The sequence below is a fragment of the Trichechus manatus genome, unplaced genomic scaffold, assembly GCF_000243295.1.
Source record: "Trichechus manatus latirostris isolate Lorelei unplaced genomic scaffold, TriManLat1.0 scaffold00057, whole genome shotgun sequence".
In the NCBI taxonomy this organism is placed as follows: domain Eukaryota; kingdom Metazoa; phylum Chordata; class Mammalia; order Sirenia; family Trichechidae; genus Trichechus; species Trichechus manatus.
Window position 1 is genome coordinate 11,479,472 of NW_004443993.1, and position 26,505 is coordinate 11,505,976.

General features: G+C 52.6%; 1 protein-coding gene across 1 annotated transcript in view; it reads left to right on the plus strand.

Annotated features, from left to right (window-relative positions):
- The first annotated feature begins 26 nt into the window (after positions 1–26).
- The window catches only part of PIP5K1C (phosphatidylinositol-4-phosphate 5-kinase type 1 gamma), a 65,818-nt gene continuing 39,339 nt past the window's right edge, over positions 27–26,505 (plus strand). Inside the window, exon 1 of the mRNA XM_023733281.1 lies at positions 27–120. Within this exon, the coding sequence (XP_023589049.1) occupies positions 27–120 (94 nt within the window). The remainder of the gene's footprint in view (positions 121–26,505) is intronic.

The window sequence follows — 26,505 nt, forward strand, 5'->3', positions numbered from 1 at the left end:
GCCCGCCCCGGCCCGTGCGCGCGGCCATGGAGCTGGAGGTGCCGGACGAAGCGGAGAGCGCCGAGGCGAGGGCCGTGACCTCGGAGGCAGCGTGGGCCGCGGAGACCGGCGCGGCGGCAGGTAACTGTTCCAGACCTCGCCGTCCCTCCCCGCGCCCCGAATGGGCCCGCCCGTTCCCCCACCAGCCCAGTGGACCCACCCGAGCGCTGGCGGGGCGCGCGGACCCGTTGCGGCGGGGAGGCCGGAACGTTCCACTCGGGGGCGCTCGCGGGGGGAGATGGAGCAGCCCATGCCGAGGGCCGGGGGAGACTGGAACGTCCCGCTCTGGGGGCGCGGAGTGGCGCCGCCCATTCTGGGGATCGGGGGCGGTGGGGAACCACCGGTCTGGGGGCGCGGCGTGGGCGCAGGCCCCCGTCCTGGGAGCCTGTGGATGCAGCAGCCCCCTTGGAAGCATACAGCAAGATGGTCTTTGCTTTTGGGGGGCCCCATTTAGGAAGCCAAGTGGGTGAACTGCCTCACACCGGGGGTGCTTGGGGCGTTATCCCACCTGCTCTTTTTGTCGAGAGGGTACTCTTGAATGTGGGATGATTGAGTACCCCCGTTCTGCTGAGGGGACCTGCCTCCTAGGGGGTCCATGGCGGGGGAGAGGGATGACATTGCCCCAGATGTCAATCCCCGCCTTGACCCACTCCTCTGGGGCGCCCCTCCTTCCAAGTGCCAGCTTCCTGGCCTCTCCCCACAAGCATCACCCACCCCCATGGGTATGGTACCTCTGATTGGTCTTGAAGGGAAGGGAGGAGGGTGGGGGTCTCTGAGGCCATCAGGTCAGCCCCTGACTTTATCTCAGCTCTTTTTCTAGAATGCACGAGACCCGGTTACTGGTACATGACCATTCTCTTCCTTTCTGGGCCTCAGTTTACCCTCCTTATTACACGAGGAGCCCAAAGAGATATTTCGAAGGGCTGAGGCTGGGCAAGCACGTGGGGGCAGGAGATTTTGGTGGCCTGTTCCCCCAGCCTTCTCCCTGGACACGTGTGAGGGTGCATGGCTCCCTGGTTCCCCGTGCCTCTTCTTGTCACCCCTCCCTTGCCCCCCAGGAGAACAGGTGTGGGGAGGTGGGCGGCCTTGCCCCGCCCTGGGGTCTCCCCACCCGCCTCCACTTGGGGTGGTGTGCAGGGTGGAGCCCCTGCCCAGAGGAACTGTTCCTTCTCGGCCTAGGTCACAAGCTACCAGATAGGAAGTTTGCAAATCCACAAAATCCTCGGCTCCCCCCAGCAGCCTTCGTGGTCGTGGCAGTGTCTGCAGACACCCACGTGGGCATCCGTCCTCCCTCTCCCCCGGGCCTCCCGAAGCTTCCTTGGCAGGCGAGGGGATGCTGTATGTGGTGCCTGGGAGCGGGGAGAAACGACTGGAGACAGAGAGAGTGTGAGCGTGAGTTCCCTCGGCTCCTTCCCACTGCCATCTGGAACCGCTTGGTAGATGACCCGGTTAATTCCGACAGGCCAGGTGCATCGCTTTCCTTCTTTGCCGGCAGCCAGTGTCCCGGCCTGGCCAGCTCTGCGCTGGATCAGGCAGCCAGCGAGGCCAAGGTCCCCTCCTTCCCGGCCTCCTGACTTCCGCCCTCTGGCATGGGCGGTCAAAGACAAAATAGCCCAAAACTCACAAGAAAGCCACAGCAAACATTGGTCTTATCAGGGGCTCAGGGAGCTGATGGGGACAGATAAGTCCCTGACTCTTCAGGCGTTGGCTGGTCTGAGCCCAGAGAAGGGGCTGGCTCTTTTCCCTGCCCTTCCTGCCCCCTGAAATCCTCCGAAATCTGACTCTGCCGATTTATCATTTATTCCGCTCATTTTAAAATGAAGAGCTGCCTCTCCCCCTCCAAACCCAGTTCCCCTGTTAGCAGTTTGGGTTATAACGGTCCATGCGTTTTCTGTTGCTCATGCAGACATACAAACACATAAATAGGCTTGTTTGTTCTTTACCAAGATGGTTTCGCACTGTACCAGAGTTTCTGCATCTCAGCACTGCTGATGTTTGGGGTTGGAGCCTTCTCTGGGGTGGGGCCGTCCTGTGCACTGTAGGGTGTTGAGCAGCATCCCTGGTCTCCACCCACCTGATGCCAGTGCCACCCCCTCCCCCAGGTGTGACAACCACAGATGTCTCCAGACATGGCCCAGTGTCCCCTGGGGGGCAGAATCACCCCCTGGTGAGGATCCCTGTACTATATTTATTATCCTGTAACAGTCTAGAATTTTCCCCCACGTTAGTACCAATTATTTTCTTCAGAGGAGAGAGAGAGCGCAGGGTATGGTCAAGAGGGCGGGAACTCTGGAATTACACGGCCTGGGTTGGAATCCCAGCTCAGCCTCTCAATTGCCGCGTGACCTTGAAGGGCAAATGCCTTCGCCTCCCTGAGCCTCAGTGTGCCTGTCTGTGAAATGGGGGTGATAACGGCACCCAGCTCAGAGGGCGATCGGGAGCCTTTGGTGACTCACGCGGGACTTAGCAGGTCGTGAGTGCTTAATGCATGTTATCAAGGATTTGCAGTCAGCCTTCTGCGCATGCAGTTATCAAGCCCTCCAGTCTCCTGCTGAGGAACGTTCTGATTGTTTCTGGAATATTCCTCAGCTGTTACAAGCAAAAAAACATTTGCTGTTGAGTCAACTCCAACTCATGGCAACCCCACATGCGTCACCGTAGAGCTGCGCTCCAGAGGGTTTTCAGTGGATTTTTTGGAAGCAGATTGCTAGGTCTTTCTTCCGAGGCACCTCTGGGTAGACTCGAACTGCCAGCCTTGCAGTTAGTAGCTGGGTGCATTCACGGTTTGCACCACCCAAGGGCTCTGCCATTACAAGCAAGGCCACGGTAAACATCTTTGATCGCGAACTTACAACCATGGGTATGTTCATTTCTAGCCGTGCAATGGCTGGGCCAAGGTCAGGCTGATTTGCAAGTTACTGTCTAAGGCTCCGTGGCCTCTGGAAAAGGCTGGAGTAGACCACAGTCCATCTGCCGGCGCCCAGGGAACCTGCCTGTCCCCCCACAGCGTGGCCAGCTCCCCGTGGGATTGGCCTTGGTCGTTAGCCACTCTGACGGAAGGCGGCTGTCTTGTCAGTGTTTAGAATCTGGGGACTTTAAATAAATGCACTGGCTTCTAGCTCCTGCAGGCTGCTGGGAACACACCAGCGGGGCGGGGGGCTGTGTCGGCATCACTGCCAGCAGCGCCGTGGGCTGTGGCTGCTCTGGGGAGTGTCTGTTGGGGCCCATGATTTGCCCGTGGGGTTTGGTCCAGGCTGAGGTCCCGGCTCAAGGTCCCTGGGTGGCACAGTCTGTGCTTGACTACTAACCGGAAGGCTGGCAGTGGGAACCCACTGAGTGGTGCCAGGGAAGAAAGGCCCGGCGATCTGCTTCCGTAAAGATTACAGCCAAGAAAACCCTGTGGAGCGGTTGTGCTCTGTCACACGGGGTCGCCGTGAGTCCAGATCCACCCGATGGCAGTGGGGCCTTTTTTGGTGGTCTGGGCATCTCTGAGCCATTTCTCTCCTGGCCTTCCTGCCTCTGTGGTGCCTCAGGGCAGTTGGCTTCCTTCCTGACCCCTCAACGCCCGACCCCGCACACATCTAATCTGGTGGCAAATGCTGTCGGCTTCAAAATCAACCCAGAATCGGCCACTTCTCCCCGTCCTCTACCTCCACCTGGTCCAGCCCCATCATCACCACCTGGCCCAGTGCCGTCGCCCCCACCCTGACTTCCTTGCCTCTTCTCCTGCCCCTGTAGCTCATTCCAGAAGGATCTCATTAAAGGCTGACTCAGGTCCCCCCCACCCCATCCACAGCCCTCCAGGGCCCCCACCTCCCCGCGGCCCACGGGGCCCTGATGGCCTGCCCCGTCCTCTCCCTGCCCTCCCCTCCTCCTCTCTCCCTCTCGCTCACTTTGCTCCAGCCACACGGGCCTCCTCACTGTTCCTCTAACTCACTAGGCCGGGTCCTGCCCCAGGGCCTTTGCACGGGCCCTGCTTGGAGTGCTCTTCCCTCAGATCTGTGTGACTTGCTTCCTCAGGCTCTTGCTCAGATATCACCCCCTCAGCAGGGGTCCCTGAGCCTCCTGTCATAAAATAGCAGCCTGCCTTTCGTTCCCCCACCCGCTTTGTCCTGGATCCCGTTTTGTGTCCCGGGTGAGATATTCTGTGCCATATCTGTTATTCTGTAACTTGCTTGTTACCCATAACAACCTCGGGCTAAGACCTCGGCAAGAATTTTCTGGAATGTGCCTCAGAAACATGGTGGATGGACCACATGTGCGGGGGCTGCCTCACCGCCTGACACCTGTGACTTGGTCTCTGTCTGGGACCGTCTCCTCTCCTGAGCGGGAGCCCCACTGTGTCTGCCATGTCCCCGTGTCCGCCGTGTCACCGGCTTTGCTGTGTCCGCTGTGTTCCCCATGTCTGCCGTGTCCCCAGCTTTGCTGTGTCCGCTGTGTCCCCATGTCCGCTGTGTCCCCAGCTTTGCTGTGTCCGCCGTGTCCCCGTGTCTGCCGTGTCCCCATGTTTGCCGTTCCCCCGTGTCCGCCGTGTCCGCCGTGTCCCCCGTGTCTTGCGTCTGCGGTGTCCCCCATGCTCACTGTGCTCCCGTGCCCAGGACAGCCTGGCGTACACTGGGTGCTTGGTAACCGTCAGTGGACGAGGAGGAGACGTGCCGAGTAGCAAATGACGCGGGCGAGGAGACGTGCCGAGTAGCAAATGACGCGGGCGGAAGTGTGGCATGGAGCCACGTGGGCGTGGGGGCTTTGCCCAGGTGGAGGGGCGGGGGCGTGGGGGCTTCGCCCAGGTGGAGGGGTGGGGCCGTGGGGGCTTTGCCCAGGTGGAGGGGTGGGTCCTTGGGGGCTTTGCCGAGGTGGAGCGGTGGGGCCGTGGGGGCTTTGCCGAGGTGGAGGGGTGGGGGCGGTGCAGGCAGACTGGAAGGACAGCGAGGGTCCAGTGTGGCGGCGGGAGGGGTCTCACTCTGGGGTCTCTTCTGTCGCCTTGGGGCCTGGGTAGTCTAGTGAGCCAGGCCGGGAGGCGGGCAGTGGTCTGGGGAGACCGCCACGCCCCTTTTCCGTCAGTGCGGGTCAGCAGTGCCTGCAGCCGACGCTGGGGACCCTTGTGCAGGAAGCTCCCAGCCCCAGTGACATGCTGGTCATTTCCTTGTGGGGTGGCTCATGCGCTCTGACTGCGGCGGGCAGCCTGGGGGCTCAGAGCACGAGCTGGGCCGACCCCGCTGTGGGTGCATCTAGCTGCGTGCCTCTGAGCGAGGGACCACTCGCTCTCTGTCTTGGTGTTTGCTCTCAGAACGAGGGCAGTGGGTGTCCCGAAGATTCCTGGGCCAGGGATAGTGAGGCCCGGCCCCCGGCATGCTCTCAGCAAATCATGGCTGCACAATTGGAGCGTCTTACAGGTGGGGAAACTGAGGCGCCCCAGGGGTCTCAGTGAGGCAGTGGCAGAGGGGGGTGGATAGCCGGGTCTCCAGACCCCCAGGCCTCCCTGCCCCCACTAGCCTGTGTCCAGCACTTCCAACAACCTTGGGCCAGGACCTCGCTGAGAAGTTTCCAGAATGTGCACCAGGAAGCTGGTGGATGGACCATGTGTGTGGGGACTACTAGCTCGGGGATTAGCTGGGAGCCCCCACACCCACTGCCCACAAAGCTGGTGAGAGGCTGGCACGGGAGGGGCTGGATCAGGCCTGAAGGGGGCCCAGCCCACGTGCTGGAGCCAGAGCAAGGGCATCTCTGGGACCTGGCGTCTCGGCTTGGACTAAAGAAAAGGACTTCCAGCTTTCTGTCATAGCTGCTGTGGCCTTTCTTACTCACACACTCGTCACAGACGTGACTCCTGGCCTTTCTCTGGAGGCGGGGGAGCTGGTGAAGGTTCTGAGGAAACGTGGTTCCTCCACGCACAGCGGTGTTCTGCTCTGTGCCATGCGCTGTTCCAGATACCAGGGACCAGCTGGGACGAGGCAGACACGGGCCGCTCCTGTTCTGGGGATGGGGTGGGGTGCATGAAGATGACTAAGAGGCAAACGTAGCTTGGTAGATGGGATAAGTACCATGGAGAGAAACAAGGCAGAGAAGGAGAGAGAAAGGAGTGGACAAGGGGCAGAGCTATGTACTTGGGGTCAGGCACTCAGGAGGAGCCACGTGGGAGAGGGTTCCAGGCAAAGGAACAGCCTGTGCAAAGGCCCTGAGGCAGGACCAGGCCTGGTGAGTTGGAGGAACAGCAAGGACGCCTGTGTGGCCGAAGTGAAGTGAGGGAGGGCGAGAGAGGAGGAGGGGAGGGCAGAGAGGGGACCGGGCAGGTCGTGCAGGACCCTGTGGACCTTGGGGAGGACTTGGGCTTTTACCCGAGGGAGGTGGGGCCCTGGAGGGCTGTGAGCAGAGGAGGGAGGGCACCCTCTGGCTGCTGCTGGGGGAGCTGGCTGGGGGGGGGCGAGGGCGGAGACTGGGGGACCAGTGAGGAGGTGACTGCGCTGGTCCAGGCAGTTGATGATGGGTCTGGACCAGGTAGAGGCAGAGGAGGGAGAAGTGAGCTGATTCTGGTATTTTTGAAAGTAGGTCTGACGGGATTTGCTGACGGGCCAGATGTTGAGGTTGTGAGAAGGGTTTTGTCCTGAGTGGCTGGGTGCCTAGAGCTGCCCTCATCTAACATGGGGATGTGGGAGGAGCAGGTTTGGAGGAATGTTGGGCACAGTATGGCCATGTTGAGTGTAAGGTGCCCGTGAGACCCACTTGTGGGGACGTCAAGGGGCCGCTGGACGCGGAGGTCGGAGTTGGGGGAGATGATGGGCAGAAGGCCATGGCAGGGGCGGGGCCATTGGGAGCTTGGTTTGGTTGTATCCAGGCGGTGATCTCTGTCCTGTTGGCTGTATTCAGTTGATGACATCTCTGTCCTGTTGGTTGTATTGAGTTGTCGACACCTCCGTCCCGTTGGTTGTATTCAGTTGGTGACACCTGCATCCCATTGGGTGTATTGAGTTGGTGACACCTCCGTCCTGTTGGTTGTATTGAGTTGGCGACACCTCTGTCCCATTGGTTGTATTCAGTTGGTGACATCTCCATCCTGTTGGTTGTATTCAGGTGGTGACATTTCCATCCCATTGGTTGTATTGAGTTGGCGATACCTCCATCCTGTTGTTTGTATTCAGTTGGTGACAGCTCCATCCCGTTGGTTGTATTCAGTTGGCGACACGTCCGTTCTGTTGGTGTATTCAGTTGGTGACATCTCCGTCCCGTTGGTTGTATTCAGTTGGCAACATCTCCGTCCCGTTGGTTGTATTCAGTTGGCGACACCTCCGTTCCATTGGTGTATTCAGTTGGCGACATCTCTGTCCCGTTGGTTGTATTCAGTTGGCAACACCTCCATCCCGTTGGTGTACTGAGTTGGCGACACCTCCATCCCGTTGGTTGTATTCAGTTGGCGACACCTCCGTCCCATTGGTTGTATTCAGTTGGCGACACCTCCGTCCCTTTGGTTGTATTCAGTTGGCGACGCCTCCATCCCATTGGTTGTCTTCAGGGTGGTGACGTGTCTGTCCTGTTGGCTGTATTCAGTCGGTGCCGTCGCCGTCCCTGAAGCTGGGGGCAGGCTGGGTGTGAACTGATGTTGTCAGCAGGTAGGTGGTAGTCACAGCCGTGTGACTCAATGACTTACAGGGGCAGAGAGGAGAGGGCCCAAGGGGAGGAGGAGGACAAGGGCCTGGTGCCTCAGTTTCCTCGTTTTTAAAGCGAGGTCACAGTCACACCTTCCTCTTGGGTCCCCTGAGGACTAGCTGTGTGAGTGCCCATGAAATGCGTGGGACAGGGCCTGTGTGCGGTCACCGCTCAGTAATGGGGACCAAAGACATGCACTGCCGAGCCCAGCTCCGCACCCGCCATGCTGGGTGATGGGCTGGTGTGCTCCATGTGCCCACGTCTGCTCGGTGGGGCTGGCGGGGTCTCTATGGGGGACGTGCCGTGCAGAGCAGCGCTCTGGAGGGGCCTGGGGAGGACGAGGAGGGAGCCTTCCCTTCAGGCAGGTGGGGGTTGCTGGGAACCCAAGTGGTGCCCTGAGGCCCCTTCACCCACGCTTGCAGTGTGGGGACTCGCCTGCTGCCCTGGGTGCCTGGGCCAAGCCCCCGTCGGGAGCGGTGGGCATCTGCCCGTCAGCATGGCTTAGGTATGCCGTCTCCATGCTTCTGCCTGCTCTGGATATTTCATGAGGGGCCCTGGTGATGCTGTCGGTTTGCGATCGGCTACTAACGTAAAGATTGGCAGTTTGAACCCACCTAGCAGCACCACAGAGGAAAGAGCTGGTGCTCTGTTTCTGTAAAGATTACAGCCAAGGAGGCCTGATAGAGCAGATCTACTCTGTACCATACAGGGTGACCACGAGGAGTTGGGGTCCGACTCAGTGGCAAACAAGAACAACGTGTGTTCCTGCGAGTGGACTCAGACGGTCCTTTTGTGTCTGGCTTGTCCCGCTGAGCATGACGTTTTCAGGGTTCCCCCATGTCACAGCGTGTATCAGGACTTCGTTCCTTTTATGGCTGAATAGTATTTCATTGCGTGGATGGACCACATCGTGTTTATCCATCATCCGTCGATGGACGCTTGGGTTATGTTCACCTTTGTCTCTTGTGAGCAGTGCTGCAGTGAACATTGGTGGACATGTATCCGTTGGACGCTCATGACGTCTTGGCAGTGGCGGGGCTGGCCGGGTACCAGGACTCTCACTTGCTGTCTCGTCTACAATAATCGATATTTTTGTCAGAGCTGGAAACTTGGCATGTCACCACTGGGGAGACAGGGCTGTCCGAGATGCTGGCTTCTTGTTGCCTTTGCTTACGTGAGCTCTGTGGGTCCTGTTTCCCTTTGCCTTGTTTCCACACTCACAGACCCCTTTTCATCGCCCACTCCCATTTCTACATTTCATCATAAATCACCAGCCTCTGTTAGTAGCTGAGAGCGAACCATTTGCTCCACCCAGGCACCTACACATATCTCAGAACTCTTATTTCCTTTTCTGGGAACTATATAATTGTATCCTTTCCTAAATTTCAACTGGGTTATCAGCTTTTTCTTATTGATTTCTAGGAGCTCTTTATATATTATAGAAGTTACTTTTTTATGTAAGGCTAACTGATGTGTGAGTAGTTTTAACTGATACAAGTGTGAGTGGTTTTTCCCTTGTCTTTTGTCTTCTCGTGTTGATTATTGCCAGGCGGGATTTTTTGTGCCTTAAGTGAAAGTTTACAGCTCAAGTTAGTTTCTCATACAAAAATTTATACACGTTATGTGACTCTAATTGCTCTCCCCATACTGTGACAGCACACTCCTCCTTTCCACCCCAGATTTCCCATGTCCATTCAACCAGCTCCTGTCCCTTTGTGCCTTCCCATCTTGCCTCTGGACAGGAGCTGCCCATTTAGTCTCGTGTATCTACTTGAACTAAGAAGCACACTCTTCATGAGTATCATTTTATGTCTAATCTCTGTCTGATGAGTTGACTTCAGGAATGGTTTCAGTTCTGGGTTAACAGAGTCTGGGGGGCATGTCTTTTGGGGTCCCTCCAATCTCAGTCAGACTATTAAGTCTGGTCTTTTTACTAGAATTTGAGTTCTGCACCCCACTTTTCTCCTGCTCCGTCAGTCTGTTGTGTTCCCTGTCAGGGCAGTCTTTGGTGGTAGCTGGGCACCATCTAGTTCTTCTGGTCTCAGGCTGATGGAGTCTCTGGTTTATGTGGCCCTTTTGGCTCTTGGGCTAATATTTTCCTGTGTCTTTGGTGTTCTTCATTCTCCTTTGCTGTAGGCGGGTTGGACCAATTGTTGCATCTTAGATGGCTGCTCGCTAGCTTTTAAGACCCGAGACACCACTCACCAAAGTGGGATGTAGAACATTTTCTTAATAAACTTTGTCATACCACTTGAACTAGATGTCCCCTGAAAGCATGGTCCCCAGGCCCCCACCCCTGCTACTCTGTCGCTTGAAGTGTTTGGTTGTATTCAGGAAACTTCTTGGCTTTGGTTTAGTCTAGTTGTGCTGACTTCCCCTGTAGTGTGTGCTGTCCTTCCCTTCACCTAAGATAATTCTTGTCTGCTGTCTAGTTGGTGAATACCCCTCTCCCTCCCTCCCCACCCTCATAACCATCAAAGAGTTTTCTTCTGTGTTTAAACCTTTTCTTGGGTTCTTATAATAGTGGTCTCATACAATATTTGTCTTTTTTCAGTTGACTGATTTCAGCAAAATGCCTTCCAGATTCATCCATGTTATGAGATGTTTCCCAGATTCATCATCGTTCTTTATCGTTGCGCAGTATTCCATTGTGTGGATATACCATAATTTGTTTATCCATTTGTCTGTTGATGGTCACCTCGGTTGTTTCCATCTTTTTGCTGTTGTGAACGGTGCTGCAGTGAACATGCGTGTGCATTTATCTATATTCCTGTGACAGCTCTTATTTCTCTGTGATATATTCCAAGGAGTGGGATTGCTGGATCATATGGTACTTCTATTTCTAGCTTTTTAAGGAAGCGCCAAATCAATTTCCAAAGTGGTTGTACCGTTTTACATTCCCACCAACAGTGTATAAGTGTTCCGGTCTCTCTACAACCTCTCCAACATTTATTATTTTGTGTTTTTTGGATTAATGCTAGCCTTGTTGGGGTGAGATGGTATCTCATTGTAGTTTTGATTTGCATTTCTCTAATGGCTAATGATTGTGAGCATTTCCTCATGTATCTGTTAGCCAGCCAGGCAGGTATTTTTGTTTTTATGTGGTCAGATTTACCAATCTTTCCTTTTATGGTTTTCCCGTTTGGTGTCATGGATGAAAACATCTTCCCTGTTCTGAGGCTATAATTGGATTATTTTAGTACATCTATAGTTTCTTTCTTTCCTTTTTTTTTGGCTCTTAAATTCTCAATATATTTGGAATTTATACTGGTATGAGGTGTGTGAGGGATTAATTGGCCCAAGTTTTTCCAGGTGGCTCCTAGTTGTTCCAACACCACTTTTGGAATAGCCCATGTCTTCCCCACTGATTTGAGATGCCACCTTCATTCTATACTAAATTCCTGTATGTGGCTGGTTCTATTTCTGGACTTTCTATTCTGTTGCATTCATCTGCCTGTGTCTTCACGTAGCAGGAATGCCTTAAAGTACAAGTAATAACATGCTTCTTGTAAAAAACAAAGGTCAGATGTGTAGTCAGTAGAAAGTGAACATTTCTGTCTCACCTGCTCCATGTTTATGGGGGTAACGACTGTCATTCCATTGTTTTTCTGTGCCTATGCGTACCTGTCTCAGTGTACATTCTTTTTTTTTTTTTTGAAACATTTTGAAAACCTTCAAGCCTTTCTGGCTTGCAACATAAAAAGTTGCAAGAATATTGCAGTGAATGTCGATACACCCATCACTGAGATTCACCACCTGTTAACATTTTGCCACCTTGCTCTCTGTCTGTATTTATATTATTCTCTCCCCCCATATATTATTTTTGCTAGCCTTTTGAGAGTTGGTCACAGAAATGATGCCCCTTTACCCCTGAATACTTAAGTATATTATATAAACAAAAATATTTTCTTGGCCAAATACGTTAATGAAATCTAGGAAATGTAACAGTGATACAGTCCACAGTCAGTAGTCACGGTTTCGTCAGCCAATCCAGAATTATCTGCGGTGCAATGAATCACTTACTGTGACTCTTCTGGCCATACTCTTTGTGACTCACACACATTGATTGAGTGGAACTATGCAGATAAGGTCTGTGGAACCCAAATGAAGGGATTGGTCAGTTTTGAAATCCCGCTGAGCTCGATGAGCCATCCCGGAGGCAGGAAGAGCAGATCTCACCACCACCAAGAAAGAAGAGCCAGGAGTGGAGTGTATCCTTTGGACCCAGGATACCTGTGCTAAGAAGCTTCTGGAACCAGGAGACCGAGAGAGAGAGAGAGAGAGAGAGAGAGAGAGAGAGAGAGACAGAGAGACAGAGAGACAGAGAGAGACAGAGAGAGACAGAGAGAGAGAGAGACAGAGAGAGACAGAGAGAGAGACAGAGAGACAGAGAGAGAGAGAGAGACAGAGAGAGAGAGACAGAGAGACAGAGAGAGAGAGAGAGACAGAGAGAGACAGAGACAGAGAGAGACAGAGAGAGAGACAGAGAGAGACAGAGAGAAAGAGAGACAGAGAGAGAGAGACAGAGAGAGAGAGAGAGACGGGGGGGGCATGGCTGTGGCATGACTGAGAAGAAGCTATTCTGTTGGAAGAACTGTATCCTGAGTGTTCCTGATCCTGAATTTTAACCTGTTACTTCCCTAATAAACCCCATAATCGTGACTATGGTCTGTGAGTTGTATGTGGCCACTGCAGTGAATTATCGAACTTAGCAGAGAAGTAGAGTACCAGGGGAGGGACGGTTGGTGTTAGAATTGGTAAAGGTGGCGGAGGGATGAGGCAGGTCGGAACTTCACCTCATAGGAAGCCTGGGGCTGTTGATCTTGATTCTCCTTCCCCCTGGTGAAGTTAGAGGAGGTCATACGCCTCCGCCACGCCATTTTTACATTGTCCTTTACAGTAATTTGTTCCCTGCCTAAGATTCAGTCCAAGGTCACACACTGCATTTGGTTGTGTTTCTTCAGTTTCTGTTTACATCTGGAATGTTCCTTAGTCTTTCCTTGTCTTTTGTGACCAGTCGTTTTTTAGAATGTCCCTCAGTTTTTCTGCCCCTTCTTTGTGATTAGATCCGGGTCTTCGTGACTACATCCGGGTCTTCGTGACTACATCCGGGTCTTCATGATTAGATCCAGGTCGTGTGTTTTGGGCAGCAACGTTACAGAAGCGATGTGTGTCCTTCTCAGTGCAGTGTATCGGGAGGCACACAATGTTGGTTTGTCCCATCACTGGTGATGTGAACCTTGATTCCTTGGTGAAGGTTGCAGTTTACTTTTGGGGGGGTACAGGTTAGCAAAGTGGTTAGAACTCGGCTTTGGAGACTTTGGATTCAGGTCCTGTTATGGGTTGAATTGTGTCCCCCAAAAATATGTGTTATAAATCATAAGCTCTATGCCTGTGGTTCTAATCCCATTAGGGAATGGGTTGTCTTTGTTACGTTAATGAGACTGGCTTAGTGTAGAGAGTGTCTCGAGTCAATCTCTTTTGAGCTATAAAAGAGATTAGATAAGCAAGTGAGAGAAGCAGAGACAGGGGAAGAGAGATGGTAAGACAGGTGGTGACACCCAAGGAACCAGGAAGCAGAAGCTGAAGAGACAAAGACTTTCCTCCAGAGCCAACAGAGAGAGAACCTTCCCCTGGAGCCAGCGCTCTGAATTCAGGCTTCTAGCCTAAACTGTGAGAAAGTCCATTTCTGTTAAAGCCACGCACTTGTGGTATTTCTGTTATGGCAGCACTGGAGAACTAAGAGGTCCTTACTGCTCTGTGACCTTAGGAAAGTGACTTTCCTTCTCTGTGCCTCAGCTTTTCCCTCTGTAAAATGGGAATAGTGATATCACCTACTTCATAGGTGGAGATTGTTGCTGTTAGTGGCCGTTAAGTCAGTTCCAACTCGTGGTGACCCTGTGTGTGCAAAGCAGAACTGCACTCCATAGAGTTTTCAAGACTGTGACCTTTCAGAGCAGGTTGCCGGGCCTGTCTGCCAAAGTGATTAGGAAGACTTAATGACTTCGGCAGCTCCCATAAGCACTAAGCTCAGAGCCCTGCAAGTAGCTGGTGTCCAGCAAACGTTCCCCAATGCTATCATCAGCATTGAAATTGGCACACTTGCTTTGTAAAGGGCCAGGTGGCAAATATTTTTCACTTTGCAGGCCAGACAGTCTCTGTTGTTACAACTCAGCTCTGCCACTGTAGTGCAAAAGCATCCATAGATGATACCTAAACAAATGGGTGTGACTGTGTGCCAATAAAACTTTATTTACAAAATCCGGCCCCCGGCCCACAGGCCAGAGTTTGCCAACCCCCCAATCAAGATCATCATCAGAAAAATAGTAAATGCATATTTTCATTTTGGGGAAAAAATAGTCAAGGGCTCTCCCATCAGAAATATCCTTCTAGTCTCCCAGAGCCCCTCTCACCCAGAGTAGGGCCATCAAGAATTAACAACCAAGTTGACAGATGAGGAAAAGGAGCTCCTTCAGGGTCCTGCTATAAGTTCATCGCTGAGTGGAGGCCCACCCATCCACGCAGCTGTGTGCATCTGGATTTTTCTGATTGCGACCTAAACTTTGCAGGAATGGCTTCTGATCTGTCCATGAGGAAATTCCATTCGCTCAATTGGAGAGATCATTGAGGGGGGCGCTTTGAGGGCAGATGATGTTGGACAAGCAGGGCCTGTCCCCTGTGGCCAGTCTTTAAGGAGCATTGGCCTTTGCTCTGCTGGGACAGAGGCCAGAGGAGATGGTCCCAGGTCCCCTGGGCTCTCAGGATGGTACAGACAGGCAGCCCTATGGTGGGGGCCTGTGTCAGAGCAGGAGGGGGATGGACAGATTGCTGAGGGCAACAGGGACCTCTGGGGTGGACGAGGCTTCCTTGGGCTGAAATTTCTTCTCTGGACCTTGACCCCAGAGTTCTGGATCCTTCCTTCTTTGGAGCCATTAAGAATGAGCTTGGGGCCCCCCAGCATCTCTGCAGATAGCAGCTATCCCTGGGGTCTCCCTTCCATCCCTTCCCTCCTCCTACTCACACAGCCCCCATCCTCTGGTTGCTCCTCCAGGAAGCCTGCCGGGTCCCCAGGCCAGGCCAGCCCCACCTCTGCCCTTCTCACTCCCCCAGAGGACCATCTGAGGTGCCATTTTCCTTGGTGCTGTGGGCCAGCTATGCCCAGTCTTTGGATTTTTGGATGGCAGGGGCTGTGCCTGGTGTAGGAATGGCAGTGAAGGTTCTGGAACCCCTTGCTCACGATGTTTTCTTTTTGAGCACGGGGGCTTTGGAAGACTGGCCACCAGCTTGGTGTCCTGAGGGGTTCTGGATCAACCCATCCACCCTCCCCCCAACCCTTTGCAAAGCTTCCTGTTTACTGCTCTGGTGTTGCGGTAGGGGAAACATCGACTGCCAAGGATATTGTTGCCCTGTGCTCTGAGGTTGAGTGAAGGTGGGGGGAGCAGAAAGAATGGGGTTTTGCTCAGGGTGAGAGGAAGGGCAGGTGTGGTCAAGGCCCAGACCCCAGAGCAGCCCAGACCCAGGGCAGCCACCCACCTCCATTCTTGGGCGCTCCCAGGCGTATCCTCCCTTCTAGCCACTCCAGAGGGGGTCCCCCAAAGCGTCCGGTTCTGTCACCACAGGGCCTTTGCACGTGTTGTGTCCCCCCTTAGACTGCCTTCACGCCTCCCTGACCTCCGTCCTTTTCATGGCTAACTAACTCTTGTGATTTTTCTTTTCTTTCCCTCTTTTGGGAAGGTATCGTGTGTCCCTGGCACAAAGTAGAAAAAGGAATATGGGGAAATGTTGGTTACCCTCCCAGCTCTGCCCGCTGGCGTGCCTCAGCGGCATCTCTGCCCCAACTCCTTGGGTCTGCTTCGTGGGTGTACATTTCCTGCCAGCTGTTTATAAAATATACTGTTCTGCCTTTTTAAAACACTTTTTTCCTGACAGCTTTATTGAGTTTTAACTCACATAACATACAGTTCACCTACTGAAAGTGTTGTGTAACCATCAGCACAATCAATTTTAGAACATCTTCATCACCCTAGAAGAAACCATGTACCCCTTTGCCGTCACCCCACTGCCGCTGCCATCCCCTAGTCCTACACAACCACTAATCCACTTCCTGTCTCTACAGATTTGCTTATTCTGGACATTTCTTATAAATGGAATGATATATTAGGTGGCCTGTTATGTCTGGCTTCTGTCACTGCAAATCATTTTTTTCAAGGTTCACTCATGTTGTGGCATGTATCAGGACTTCGTTTCTGTTTATGGCTGAAGAATGTTCCATTGTGTGGATGGACCACATTGTGTTTATCCATTCACCTTGTGATGGACACTTGGGTTGTTTCCACCTTTTGGCTGTTGTGAACAGTGCTGCAGTGAACACTGGTGTACAAGTATCTGCTTGAGTCCCTGCGTTCAGGTCTCTTGGGTATATACCCAGGAGCGGAATTGCTGGCTCATGTGGTAATTCTGTGTTTAACCTTTTGAGGAATCACCAGACTCTCTTCCACAGTGGCTACACCATTTTACAATCCCACCAGCAATGGACAAGGGTTCCAATCTCTCCACATCCTTGCCAACACTTGTTATTCTCTGTTTTTCGAATAATAGCCATCCTAGTAAGGGTGAAGTGGTATTCATTCCTTTTTATGACCGAGTAATACTCCATTGTATGGATGGACCACATTGTGTTTATCCAGTCATCAGTTGATGGATATTTGGGTTGTTTCCACTTTTTGGCTATTAATATGAATTATGCTGCTATGAACACTCATGTGTGACTTTTTCTGTGTTCATTTTCTTCTTTTTTTTTATTATTTTTAGTTTTTGACCTGTGTACTTGTGGGTTTTTTTTTTTTTAATTGTGCTATTAGGTGAAAGTTTACGGAGCAAATTAGTTTCTTATTAAACAATTAACACGCGAATTGTTTTGTGACGTCGGTTGCCAACCCCATGACATGTCAACACTCTCCCCGTCTCGACCTTGGGTTCCCCATTTCCATTTGTCCAGCTCTCCTTTCCCTCCTGCCTTCTCGTCCTTGTCCCTGGGCTGGTGCACCCATTGAGTCTTGTGTATGTGGTTGAGCTACATGTATAATCGTTTGCTTGTGCGCCTGTTTAATCTTTGGCTGAAGGGTGAACCTCAGGAATGATTTCAGTACTGAGTTTAAAAGGGTGTCCAGGGGCCATACTCTAGGGGTTTTCCAGTGTCTGTCAGACCAGTAAGTCTGGTCTGTTTTTGTGAGTTTGAATTTTGTTCTACATTTTTCTCCTACTCTGCCCAGGACCCTCTGTTGTGATCCCTGTCAGAGCAGGTGTGTTCATTGTCAAGTCTCTGGGGCATATACCTAGGAGCGGAATTGCTAGGTCGTATGGTAACTCCATGTTTAACTCTGCAGTGTTCAGCTCCTCCCACTCCCCGTTTGAGTCCTCTGCTGAGCACTCTATGCCTTGGCTCCAGGCCTCATCATGATTCCCAGGAGGCACCAAGGACGGGGAGAAGATGCTGGCGTTGGCGGCCCTACCACGTCTCGACTACAGTGTTGAAGCAAGAGGCAATTGCGGGCCTCTTGGGCCCAGAACCTCTAAGGGATCTGACATCAGAGGAGTAAAACTATGAAAGGAAAGGAGACCAGCACAGGGCTGCAATGTATAATATGGGTCAGAGGGCAGGGAAGGGGAACACTGTAGCCGGGGTGGTCGGGGAAGGCTGCCCTGAGGAGGTGACCTTTGATCTAGACCTGAATGTTGAGGAGGAGTGGTCCAGGCAGAGGGAACAGCAAGCGCAAAGGCCCTGAGACAGGATAGTGCCTGGTGAGTTGGAGGAACAGCGAGGAGGCCTGTCTGGATTGAGTGGAGTGAGCGAGGGGAGAGGAGGAGGGGAGGGCAGGGAGGCACCATCCGTTTCTGTTCAAACGCTTACCAAGGGCCTTCTGGTAGCAGGCAGTGTGCCGAGGGCGCTGGGGACACAGGTGACAGAGACACAGCCCTCCGGGAGCTCCCCCGGGGAGAGCTGGCGTTAAACAGGTAATTGCGTAGTTGCCAAACAGGCTACCAAGGAAAAGGCCAGGACTCTAAGAGAGCAATGAGTTCCGCCCCGTCAAAGGGTTCCCCTCGTCTTTGCCTTGAGGGGCCACGTGGAGACCCCAGGTGTGTCAGTTACCTTTTGCTGTGTAACAGATGACTCTGAAACTGAGCGGCTTACAACAATAGTATATGGCCCCCGGACACCCTTATAGCTCGGTAATGAAGTCACTCCCAGTGTTCACCCTTCAGCCAAAGATTAGACAGCCCCGTAAAACAAAAGACTAACGGGACACGCCAGCCCAGGGACAAGGACGAGAAGGCAGGAGGTGACAGGAGAGTGGGTAATAGGGAACCTAAGGTCAAGAAGGGAGAGAGCTGACAGGTCGTGGGGTTGTTAACCAATGTCATAAAACAATATCTGTACTAATTGTTTAATGAGAAGCTATTTGTTCTGTACACCTTCACCTAAAGTACAATAAAAAAAAATTTAAAAAAAGGAGTAAATTTATTATCTCACAGTTTCTGTGGAGCAGGAATCTGGGGGGTTCCACCTCAGGTCTCTCAGAGCTTGCAGTCCAGCTGTAGGTTTGGGCGACATTATCTGAAGGCTTCACTGGAGCTGGAGGAGCCACTTCCAAGGTGGTTTCCTCACGTGGCTGTTGGCTGGAGGCCTCAGCTACCACAGGCTGCTTGAGTGTCCTCACAACATGGTGGCTGGCTTCCCCCACAGGGAGCGATATAAGAGCCAAGCAGACAGGGCAGTGTCTTTTAGGACCTACCCTAAGAAGTCACGCTCCATCACATCTGCCATATTCTGTTGGTCACACAGACCAACACGGATATGTTGTGGGAAGGGACTACACAAGGGCGTGGGTACAATGAGGCAGAAGTCATTGGGGCATCTTGGAGGCCGGCTGCCACATCAGGCAACTAGTTTGACCTCAGAGCCTCCCTTTTCTCATCTGTTAAATGGGTGCAGTTATAGCCCTAGCCTCCCAGGACAGAAGTGAGGTGTGAGCCAGAGAATGTGAGTTAAGCATTAGGCACCCGTGCCTAGCGCAAACTCTTGACTTATTAACCAACCAGTTGCTGTCCAGTCAACCCGACTTATGGCAACCCCATGTGTGTCAGAATAGAACTGTGCTCCGTAGCGTTTTCAGTGGCTGATTTTTCGGAAGTAGATCACCAGGCCTTTATTCAGAGGCACCTCTGGGTGGATGAGAACCTCCAGCCTTTCAGTTAGCAGCTGAGTTCGTTCACCGTTTGCACCACCCAGCGACTCCTCTCGACATACGTTGTTGTTAGGTGCCATCGAAACACTGCCCAGTCCTGCGCCATCCTCACAGTCGTTGTTATGCTTGAACCCATTGTTGCAGCCGCTGTGTCAGTCCATCTCATTGAGGGTCTTCCTCTTTTTCGCTGACCCTCTACTTCACCATGCATGATGTCCTTCTCCAGGGTCCGGTCCCTCCTGATAACACGTCCAAAGTATATGAAACGTAGTCTTGCCATCCTCACTTCCAAGGAGCACTCTGGTTGTATTTCTTCCAAGACAGATTTGTTCATTCTTTTGGCAGGCCATGGTATATTCAGTATTCTTCACCAACACCATAATTTCAAGGCATCAGTTCTTTGATCTTTCTTATTCATTGTCCAGCTTTCACGCGAATATGAGGTAACTGAAAATACTATGGCTTGGCTTGGGTACACATTAGTCGTCAAAGTGAAATCTTTGCTTTTTAACACTTTAAAGAGGTCTTTTATAGCAGATTTGCCCAGTGCAATATGTCATTTGATTTTCTGGCTGCTGCTTTCATGGATGTTGATTGTGGAGCCAAGTAAAATGAAATCCTTGACAACTTCAATCTTTTCTCCGTTTATCATGATGTTGCTTATTGGTCCAGTTGTGAGGATTTTTGTTTTCTTTATGTTGAGGTGTAATCCATACTGAAGGCTGTGGTCTTTGATCTTCATCAGTAAGTGCTTCAAGTCCTCTTCACTTTCAGCAAGCAAGGCTGTGTCATCTGCATAACGCAGGTTGTTAATGAGTCTTCCTCCAATCTTGATACCTTGTTCTTCTTCATATAGTCCAGCTTCTTGGATTATTTGCTCAGGACACAGGTTGAATAAGTATGGTGAAAGGATACAACCCTGATGCACACCTTTCCTGATTTTAAACCACGCGGTATCCCCTTGTTCTGTTTGAATGACTGCCTCTTGGTCTATGTACAGGTTCTGCATGAGCACAATTAAGTGTTCTGGAATTCCCATTCTTCTGAATGTTTTCCATAATTTGTTACCATCCATACAATTGAATACCTTTGCATAGTGAATAAAACACAGGTGAACATCTTTCTAGTATTCTGTGCTTTCAGCCAGGATCTATCTGACATCAGCAATGATATCCCTTGTTCCATGTTCTCTTCTGAATCCAGCTTGAAGCTTTGGCAATTCCATGTCGATGTACAGCTGCAGCTGTTTTTGAATGATCTTTAGCAAAATTTTACTTGTGTGTTATATTAATGATAGTGTTTGATAATTATTCTATTCCGTCACTTTTCTTTGGAATGGGCATATATACGGATCTCTGCCAGTCAGTTTGCCAGGTAGCTGTCTTCCACATTTCTTGGCATAGATGTGTGAGCACTTCCAGCGCTGCATCCATTTGCTGAAGCATCTCAATTGGTATTCTGTCAGTTCCTGGAGCCTTGTTTTTCCCCGGTGCCTTCAGTGCAGCTTGGACCTCTTCCTTCAGTACCATCGGTTCCTGATCATATGCTCCCTCCTGAAATGGGTGAACGTTGACCAATTCTTTTTGGTACAGTGACTCTGTGTATTCCTTCCATCTTCTTTTGGTGCTTCCTGCATTGTTTAATATTTTCCCCAGAGAATCCTTCACTATTGCAGCTCGAGGCTTGAAGTTTTTCTTCAGTTCTTTTGGCTTGAGAAATGCTGAGTGTGTTCTTCCCTTTTAGTTTTTAACTCCAGGTCTTTGCACACGTTATAATAATTCTTTACTTTGTCTTCTTGAGCTGCCCTTTGAAATCTGTTCAACTCTTTTGCTTCATCATTTCTTCCTTTCGTTTTAGCTACTCTAAGTTCAGGAGCAAGTTTCCGAGTCTCTTCCAACAGCCATTCTGGTCTTCCCTCTTGCCTGTTTTTTAATTACTGTTTGCTTTCTTCATTTATGATGTCCCTGAGGTCATCCCACAACTCGTCTGGTCTTCGGTCACTAGTGTTCATCACGCCAGATCTGTTTTTGAGATGGTCTCTAAATTCAAGTGGGATGTACCCAAGGTTGTACTTTGGCTCTCATGGACTTGTTTTAATTTTCTTCGGCTTCAACTTAAACTTACATATGAGCAATTGATGGTCTATTCTGCTGTCGGCCCCTGGCCCTGTTCTGATTGATGATGTTGAGCTTTTCCATCATCGCTTTCCACACATGTAGTCGATTTGATTCCTGTGTATTCCATCTGCTGAGGTCTACGTGTATAGTCTCCATTTATGTTATTGAAGAAAGATATTTTCAGTGAATAGGTCAGTGGTCTTGCAAAATTCTATCATGTGATCTCCGACTTTGTTTCTGTCACCAAGGCCATATTTTCCAACTACCAGTCCTTCTGCTTTGTTTCCAACATTCGCATTCCAATCACCAGCAATTAGCAATGCGTCTCGATTGCCTGTTTGATCAATATCAGGCTGCTGAAGTTGATAAAAATCTTCAATTTGTTTATCTTTGGTCTTAGTGTTTGATGTGTAAATTTGAATAATGGCCATATTAACTGATCTTCCTTGTAGGCGTATGGATATTATCCTATCACTGAAAGTGTTGTACTTCAGGATAGATCTTGAAATGTTCTTTTTGATGATGAAGGCAACGCCATTCCTCTTCAAGTTGTTATTCCTGGCACAGTAGACCGTATGATTGTCCGATTCAAAATGGCCAATGCCAGTCCATTTCAGCTAACTAATGCCTAAGGTATTGATGTTTATGCATTCCATTTTATTTTTGAGCGCTTCTGATTTCCCTAGATTCATACTTTGTACATTCCACGTTCCGATTATTAATGGATGTTTGCAGCTGTTTCTTTTTCTTATGAGTTGTGCCACATCAGCAAACGAAGGACCCGAAAGCTTGGCTCTATCCACGTCATTAAGGTCAGTTCTACTTTGAGGAGGCGGCTCTTCCCCAGTCATATTTTGAGCGCCTTCCAATGTGAGAGGCTCATCTTCCGGCACTGTATCAGGCAATGTTCCACTGCTATTCATAAGGTTTTCACTGGCCAGTGTTTTCAGAAGTAGACCGGGGGGTCTTTTCTTTCTAGTCTGTCTTAGTCTGGAAGCTCCGCTGAAACCTCTCCACCACGGATGACCCTGCTGGTATTTGAAATACCCGTGGCATAGCTTCCAGCATCACGGCAACACGCAGCTCCCACAGTGCGACAGACAGACAGACGGGGTGGCCTTTACAGTAGGAGCTCTTGTAACTTCCCCCGAGCCTGGCCCGGGAGTGGGGCCCTGGGCTCCACCTTGCTTGGTGACCACCTTGCTATGGGGCCTTGGGCAGGTGTTGCCCCTCTTGGCCTTGAGGAAAAGTGCCCCAGCCCCAACCTTTTGGAGTTCTGGAGTCCTTGACCACCCTCCCTTTTGGGGAAGGTAGTCCATGTTTCCGAATTCTCTCCTTTCATGCGGGAGATACAGGTTTATTCCGGCCAGTGCACTTCATGTACCTGTCTGACCACTCGTTTGTCCGTGGAGGCTTGTATGTTGCTGTTATGCTAAACAGGTTTCAGCAGAGCTTCCAGACTAAGACAGACTAGGAAGAAAGGCCTGGCGATTGACTTTTGAAAATCAGCCATTGAAAACCCTGTGGATCCCAACGGTTCGATCTACAGCCAATTGTGGGGATGGCACGGGACCAGGCAGTGTTCCGTTTTGTTGTGAACGGGGTCGCCCAGAGCTGGAGCCGACTCAGTGGCAGCTGCCAACAGCAACAGCAAGGCCACGTTGGGAGGTGAGGCCTGGGTCTCTTAGTGCAATCGGAGATGACAGTGCCCACCCATGCCCCCACTGTCAGCAGCATTGGTGGCCTGGTGCTCTGTGACCTGACTGGAGAGGACACTCACCACAGGTGACAAGACCAGGCCAAGGAACAGCCCCCAGCTGAGTGGTGCCATCCTGGCTCAGGGGCTCCGGGCACCCCAGAATCCAAATGTCGACATCTGCAGCCCGGCCCAAGGTGGCTAGAGGGTAAAAATATACCTGGGAGGAAAACTGGGCCAAGCAACCTCACACGCTGGTCTTGAACCGCTGCGTGATCCTGTGGGTGGGAGCTGCTCCCCAAGTGCATTTTTGTCAGACTGGGGCTGCCACTGGAAGGGGAGACCTTGTCCTTGGACAGGCTTAAGGCTGCGGCGCCATCCCAGCGGGGCCACTTCCTGTAATGGGCCTCTAAGGGTGCCGCCTCCGTCCTCATCCATGTTGGTGATGGCGGCTGGCGTTTTCCTCTGGAGGCCCCCGTGGCCCCCACACCCAGACAGAGTGCTTTGGGGAGGCAGGACCTGCCCCTGGCTTCTGGCATGGGTGGGGCTCCCTGAGGCCCCAGGCAGCCCTCTGGGGTTTCTTGGCATTGGACCCAGTGCGGGGACGTGGAGGGAAGCGGGGGACACGAGGCCTTGCCCCGTGGGGCTCTTGATGGAACTGGGCAGACGGACGTCACCCATGCCTCACCCTCCAAGGCGGGACTGCAGCGTGGCCTGCGTGAGGCAGACGCACAGGTGGCTGGGGTGGGTACGGGGACAGGGACGTGTCACCTGGCCCCGCGGAGGCTGGGCCTCTGTCTTCTGGGAATGGGAGTCTTGTTTGCAGGGGGCGTCAGGGCCCCTCGCAGTGGCTTCTAGAGAGGCCAGGGCAGGAGGGTCCTGGGGGTGGGCTGGACGGCTCCTGTCGCCCCCTGGGGACTCTTTCTGGGCCCAGGGTCTGCATCCCTGGAGGTCATGTGGTTCTGCCCGTCCCGTGTTCAGCGGTGGCAGAGTCAGCGCATACGGGCCAAGCCAAGGTTGCGACGGGCGTAGTCTGCGCTCCAGCAGGCCCACAGTTTCCAGAGCAGAGACAGCCGGTTAGCAAACAGGATGTCTGCTGGGACTCTGCCTGGCCAGTGGTGGCCTGGGGCTGTGGCCTTGAGGAGCTTGGCTCAGTGGGGACAGTGGCTGGATGACTACTGCAGGGGCCGAGCCCTGAAGCCCAGGGAGGGAGCACAGTCCCTGGGAGGGCAGAGGGCCAGTCTGACAGGCTGAGGCAAACCCAGAGGAGTGTGGGCTTCCCAGGTCTGCAGGATTGGGGTGCAGGGACGGGGTGCAGGATCAGGGTGCAGGGATGGGGTGCAGGGTTGGGGTGCAGGGATGGGATGCAGGCATGGTGTGCAGGATCAGGGTGCAGGAATGGGGTGCAGGACCGGGTGTAGGTGGTGTCCCCAGGCCCCCCCCCCAGCCCCCTCCGGCTCAGGCCTGGCAGCCCCGGTGCTTCAGGTCTTCCTGGGGACAGCAGGGTCTTCAGTCTTGTCCTGATCGGCCCCTGTTGGGGGTTGATTTGTGTCCCCCAAAAAGAAATGTTGAGCTCCTAACCCCTGCTGCCTGGGAAGGTGGCCTTGTTTGGAAATAGGGTCTTTAAAGATGGTGTCAGGTTAGGTGAGGTCACCAGGCGGCCCTGGCCCAGTGTGACTGGTGTCCCTGTGGGAGGAGGAGGCTAGGACCCGGAGACAGACCCAGAGGGAGGGCAGCCATGTGAGGACGTAGTGGAGATGGGGGCGTGCGTCCATGAGCCCAGGAATGCCGAGGATCACGGCAACCCCAGAAGCTGCAGGAGGCTGGGGAGGACCCTCCCTTAGAGCCTTCAGAGAGCAGGTGCCTGCCCACACCTTCACGGCGACTCCGGGCCTCCGGAGCCGTGAGGGAGTGAGCTCCTGCTGCTGGAAGCCCCTGTGTGTGGTGCTTCGTTACGGCTGCCCCTGCTTTGTGCCGGGGGCTGCCCTGGGCTTCTGCTGCTCACCCCAGCCCCCCGCTGTCTCCTGAGCACGTCAGCCCCAAGCACCCCCCTCCAGCCCTGAGCGCCCCCCCCAGCCCGCCAGCCCTGAGCACCCCCCCCAGCCCGCCAGCCCTGAGCACCCCCTGAGCCCGCCAGCCTGGATCCCCCCACCCCAGCTGTCTCCTGAGCGTGCCAGCCCTGAGCACCGCTCGACTGTTCTCACATGTTCTCCCTGAGACTGCGCCCCCTCTCTGGGCTTCCGTGTGGGTGAGCCCCACTGTGTGCTTGAACCAGGTCTGAGATTTGCTTCCTTCTCTCCTCCCCTCCCATAGCCAAGGATCCTGACGTCCTGGCCATTCTCCTTCCTGAGACTCTCCCAAATCCATCCTCTCAACCCCCGAAACTGTTGCCCTGAGATCATCTAAACCTTAAACCAAAAATGTCCCTGGAAGTCTTCTTAAAACCAAACGACAGTTTAGCTTTACTAGTAAAGACTGTCTGCCTCGAGCATTGTGCTCTTTAGGAACTATCTCTATGGGATCAGATTGACAACAGCAACTTCAAAGGTTAGATAGGAAGCTTAGGGGGCAGTGAGTTTAGTTTAATGGGGGAGGAACAACTTGGAAAAGGACAATGAGAATGGCTGTACAGCTTGAGGAACGTAATCAATGTCACTGAATTGTACATGGGGAAGGTGTTGAATTGGTGTATGTTCTGCTGTGTATATTCTCAACAACAACAAAAATAAAATGAATTGCATATTAAAAAATCCATCCTCTCCCCCCATCCCAGCCCCACCTCCGCCTTACCAGTAGTTATTGAGCTCCTACTGCATGCCAGCCAGTGGGCCAGGTCGTGGGGAAACAGCCGGGGATGACACAGTGCAGGTCTCTGCTCTCACGGGAAGGAGCAAGACAAGAAACGAGATCATTTCAGACAGTGATGCGTACCGTGCAGAAAGTAAGACGGAATGTGTAGACAGGGCCGGGGAGGGCTGGGAAGGGGCTGCCGTGGTCAGGGGGTCAGGGAAGGGCTCTCCGGAGAGGTGACATTCCAGCTGAGACCTGACTGGTGGAGGACGAGGAGCCAGCCAGGCAGATGTCTGGGGACCAGCAAGTGCAAAGGTCCTGAGGCAGGAGTGTGCCTTCTCAAGGGTGGAACGAGCGAATGTGTGTAAAGCCGGGGTACAGGGCCTGGTGCACTGTGGGGCTCAGTGTTCGCTGTTCCCTGTGTGACCACAGACTCCTTGGGCAGAACCTGCTCAGAAAACATATTTCCCCAAAGTTTGAAAACACCTGACATCTAAGGTCAAACCTCCCCTTTAACCTGCTTGTCTCAGTTCCTTAGTGCTGCTCTAACAGACACTATGAGTGGGGAGCTTTGAAGAGCGGAAGTTTCTTGTCTCCCAGCTCTGGAGGCTAAAGGTGCAATCACGGTCACGGCCGTGTGGATTCCTTCCGCTTCGGTAGCCCGGGCGTCCCCTGGTGCCTTGGCTTGTAGACAGTCCTCACGTGGTGTCTTTCTCCTGCTTGTGCATCTAATCTGCTCTTTTTATAACTCAAGAGTGATTAGTAGATTTAGAATCCACTCTACTCAGGTAGCCCTGGTGGCGCAGTGGTTAAGAGCTCGGCTGCTAACCAAAAGGTCGGCAGTTTAAATTCACCATCTGCTACTTGGAAACCCTAGGGGGCAGTTCTACTCTGTCCTATAGGGTCGCTATGGGTCGGAATCCACTCGGTGGCTGGGTTTGGTTTTTTGGATTCTACTCTGGTATGGCCTCATTGA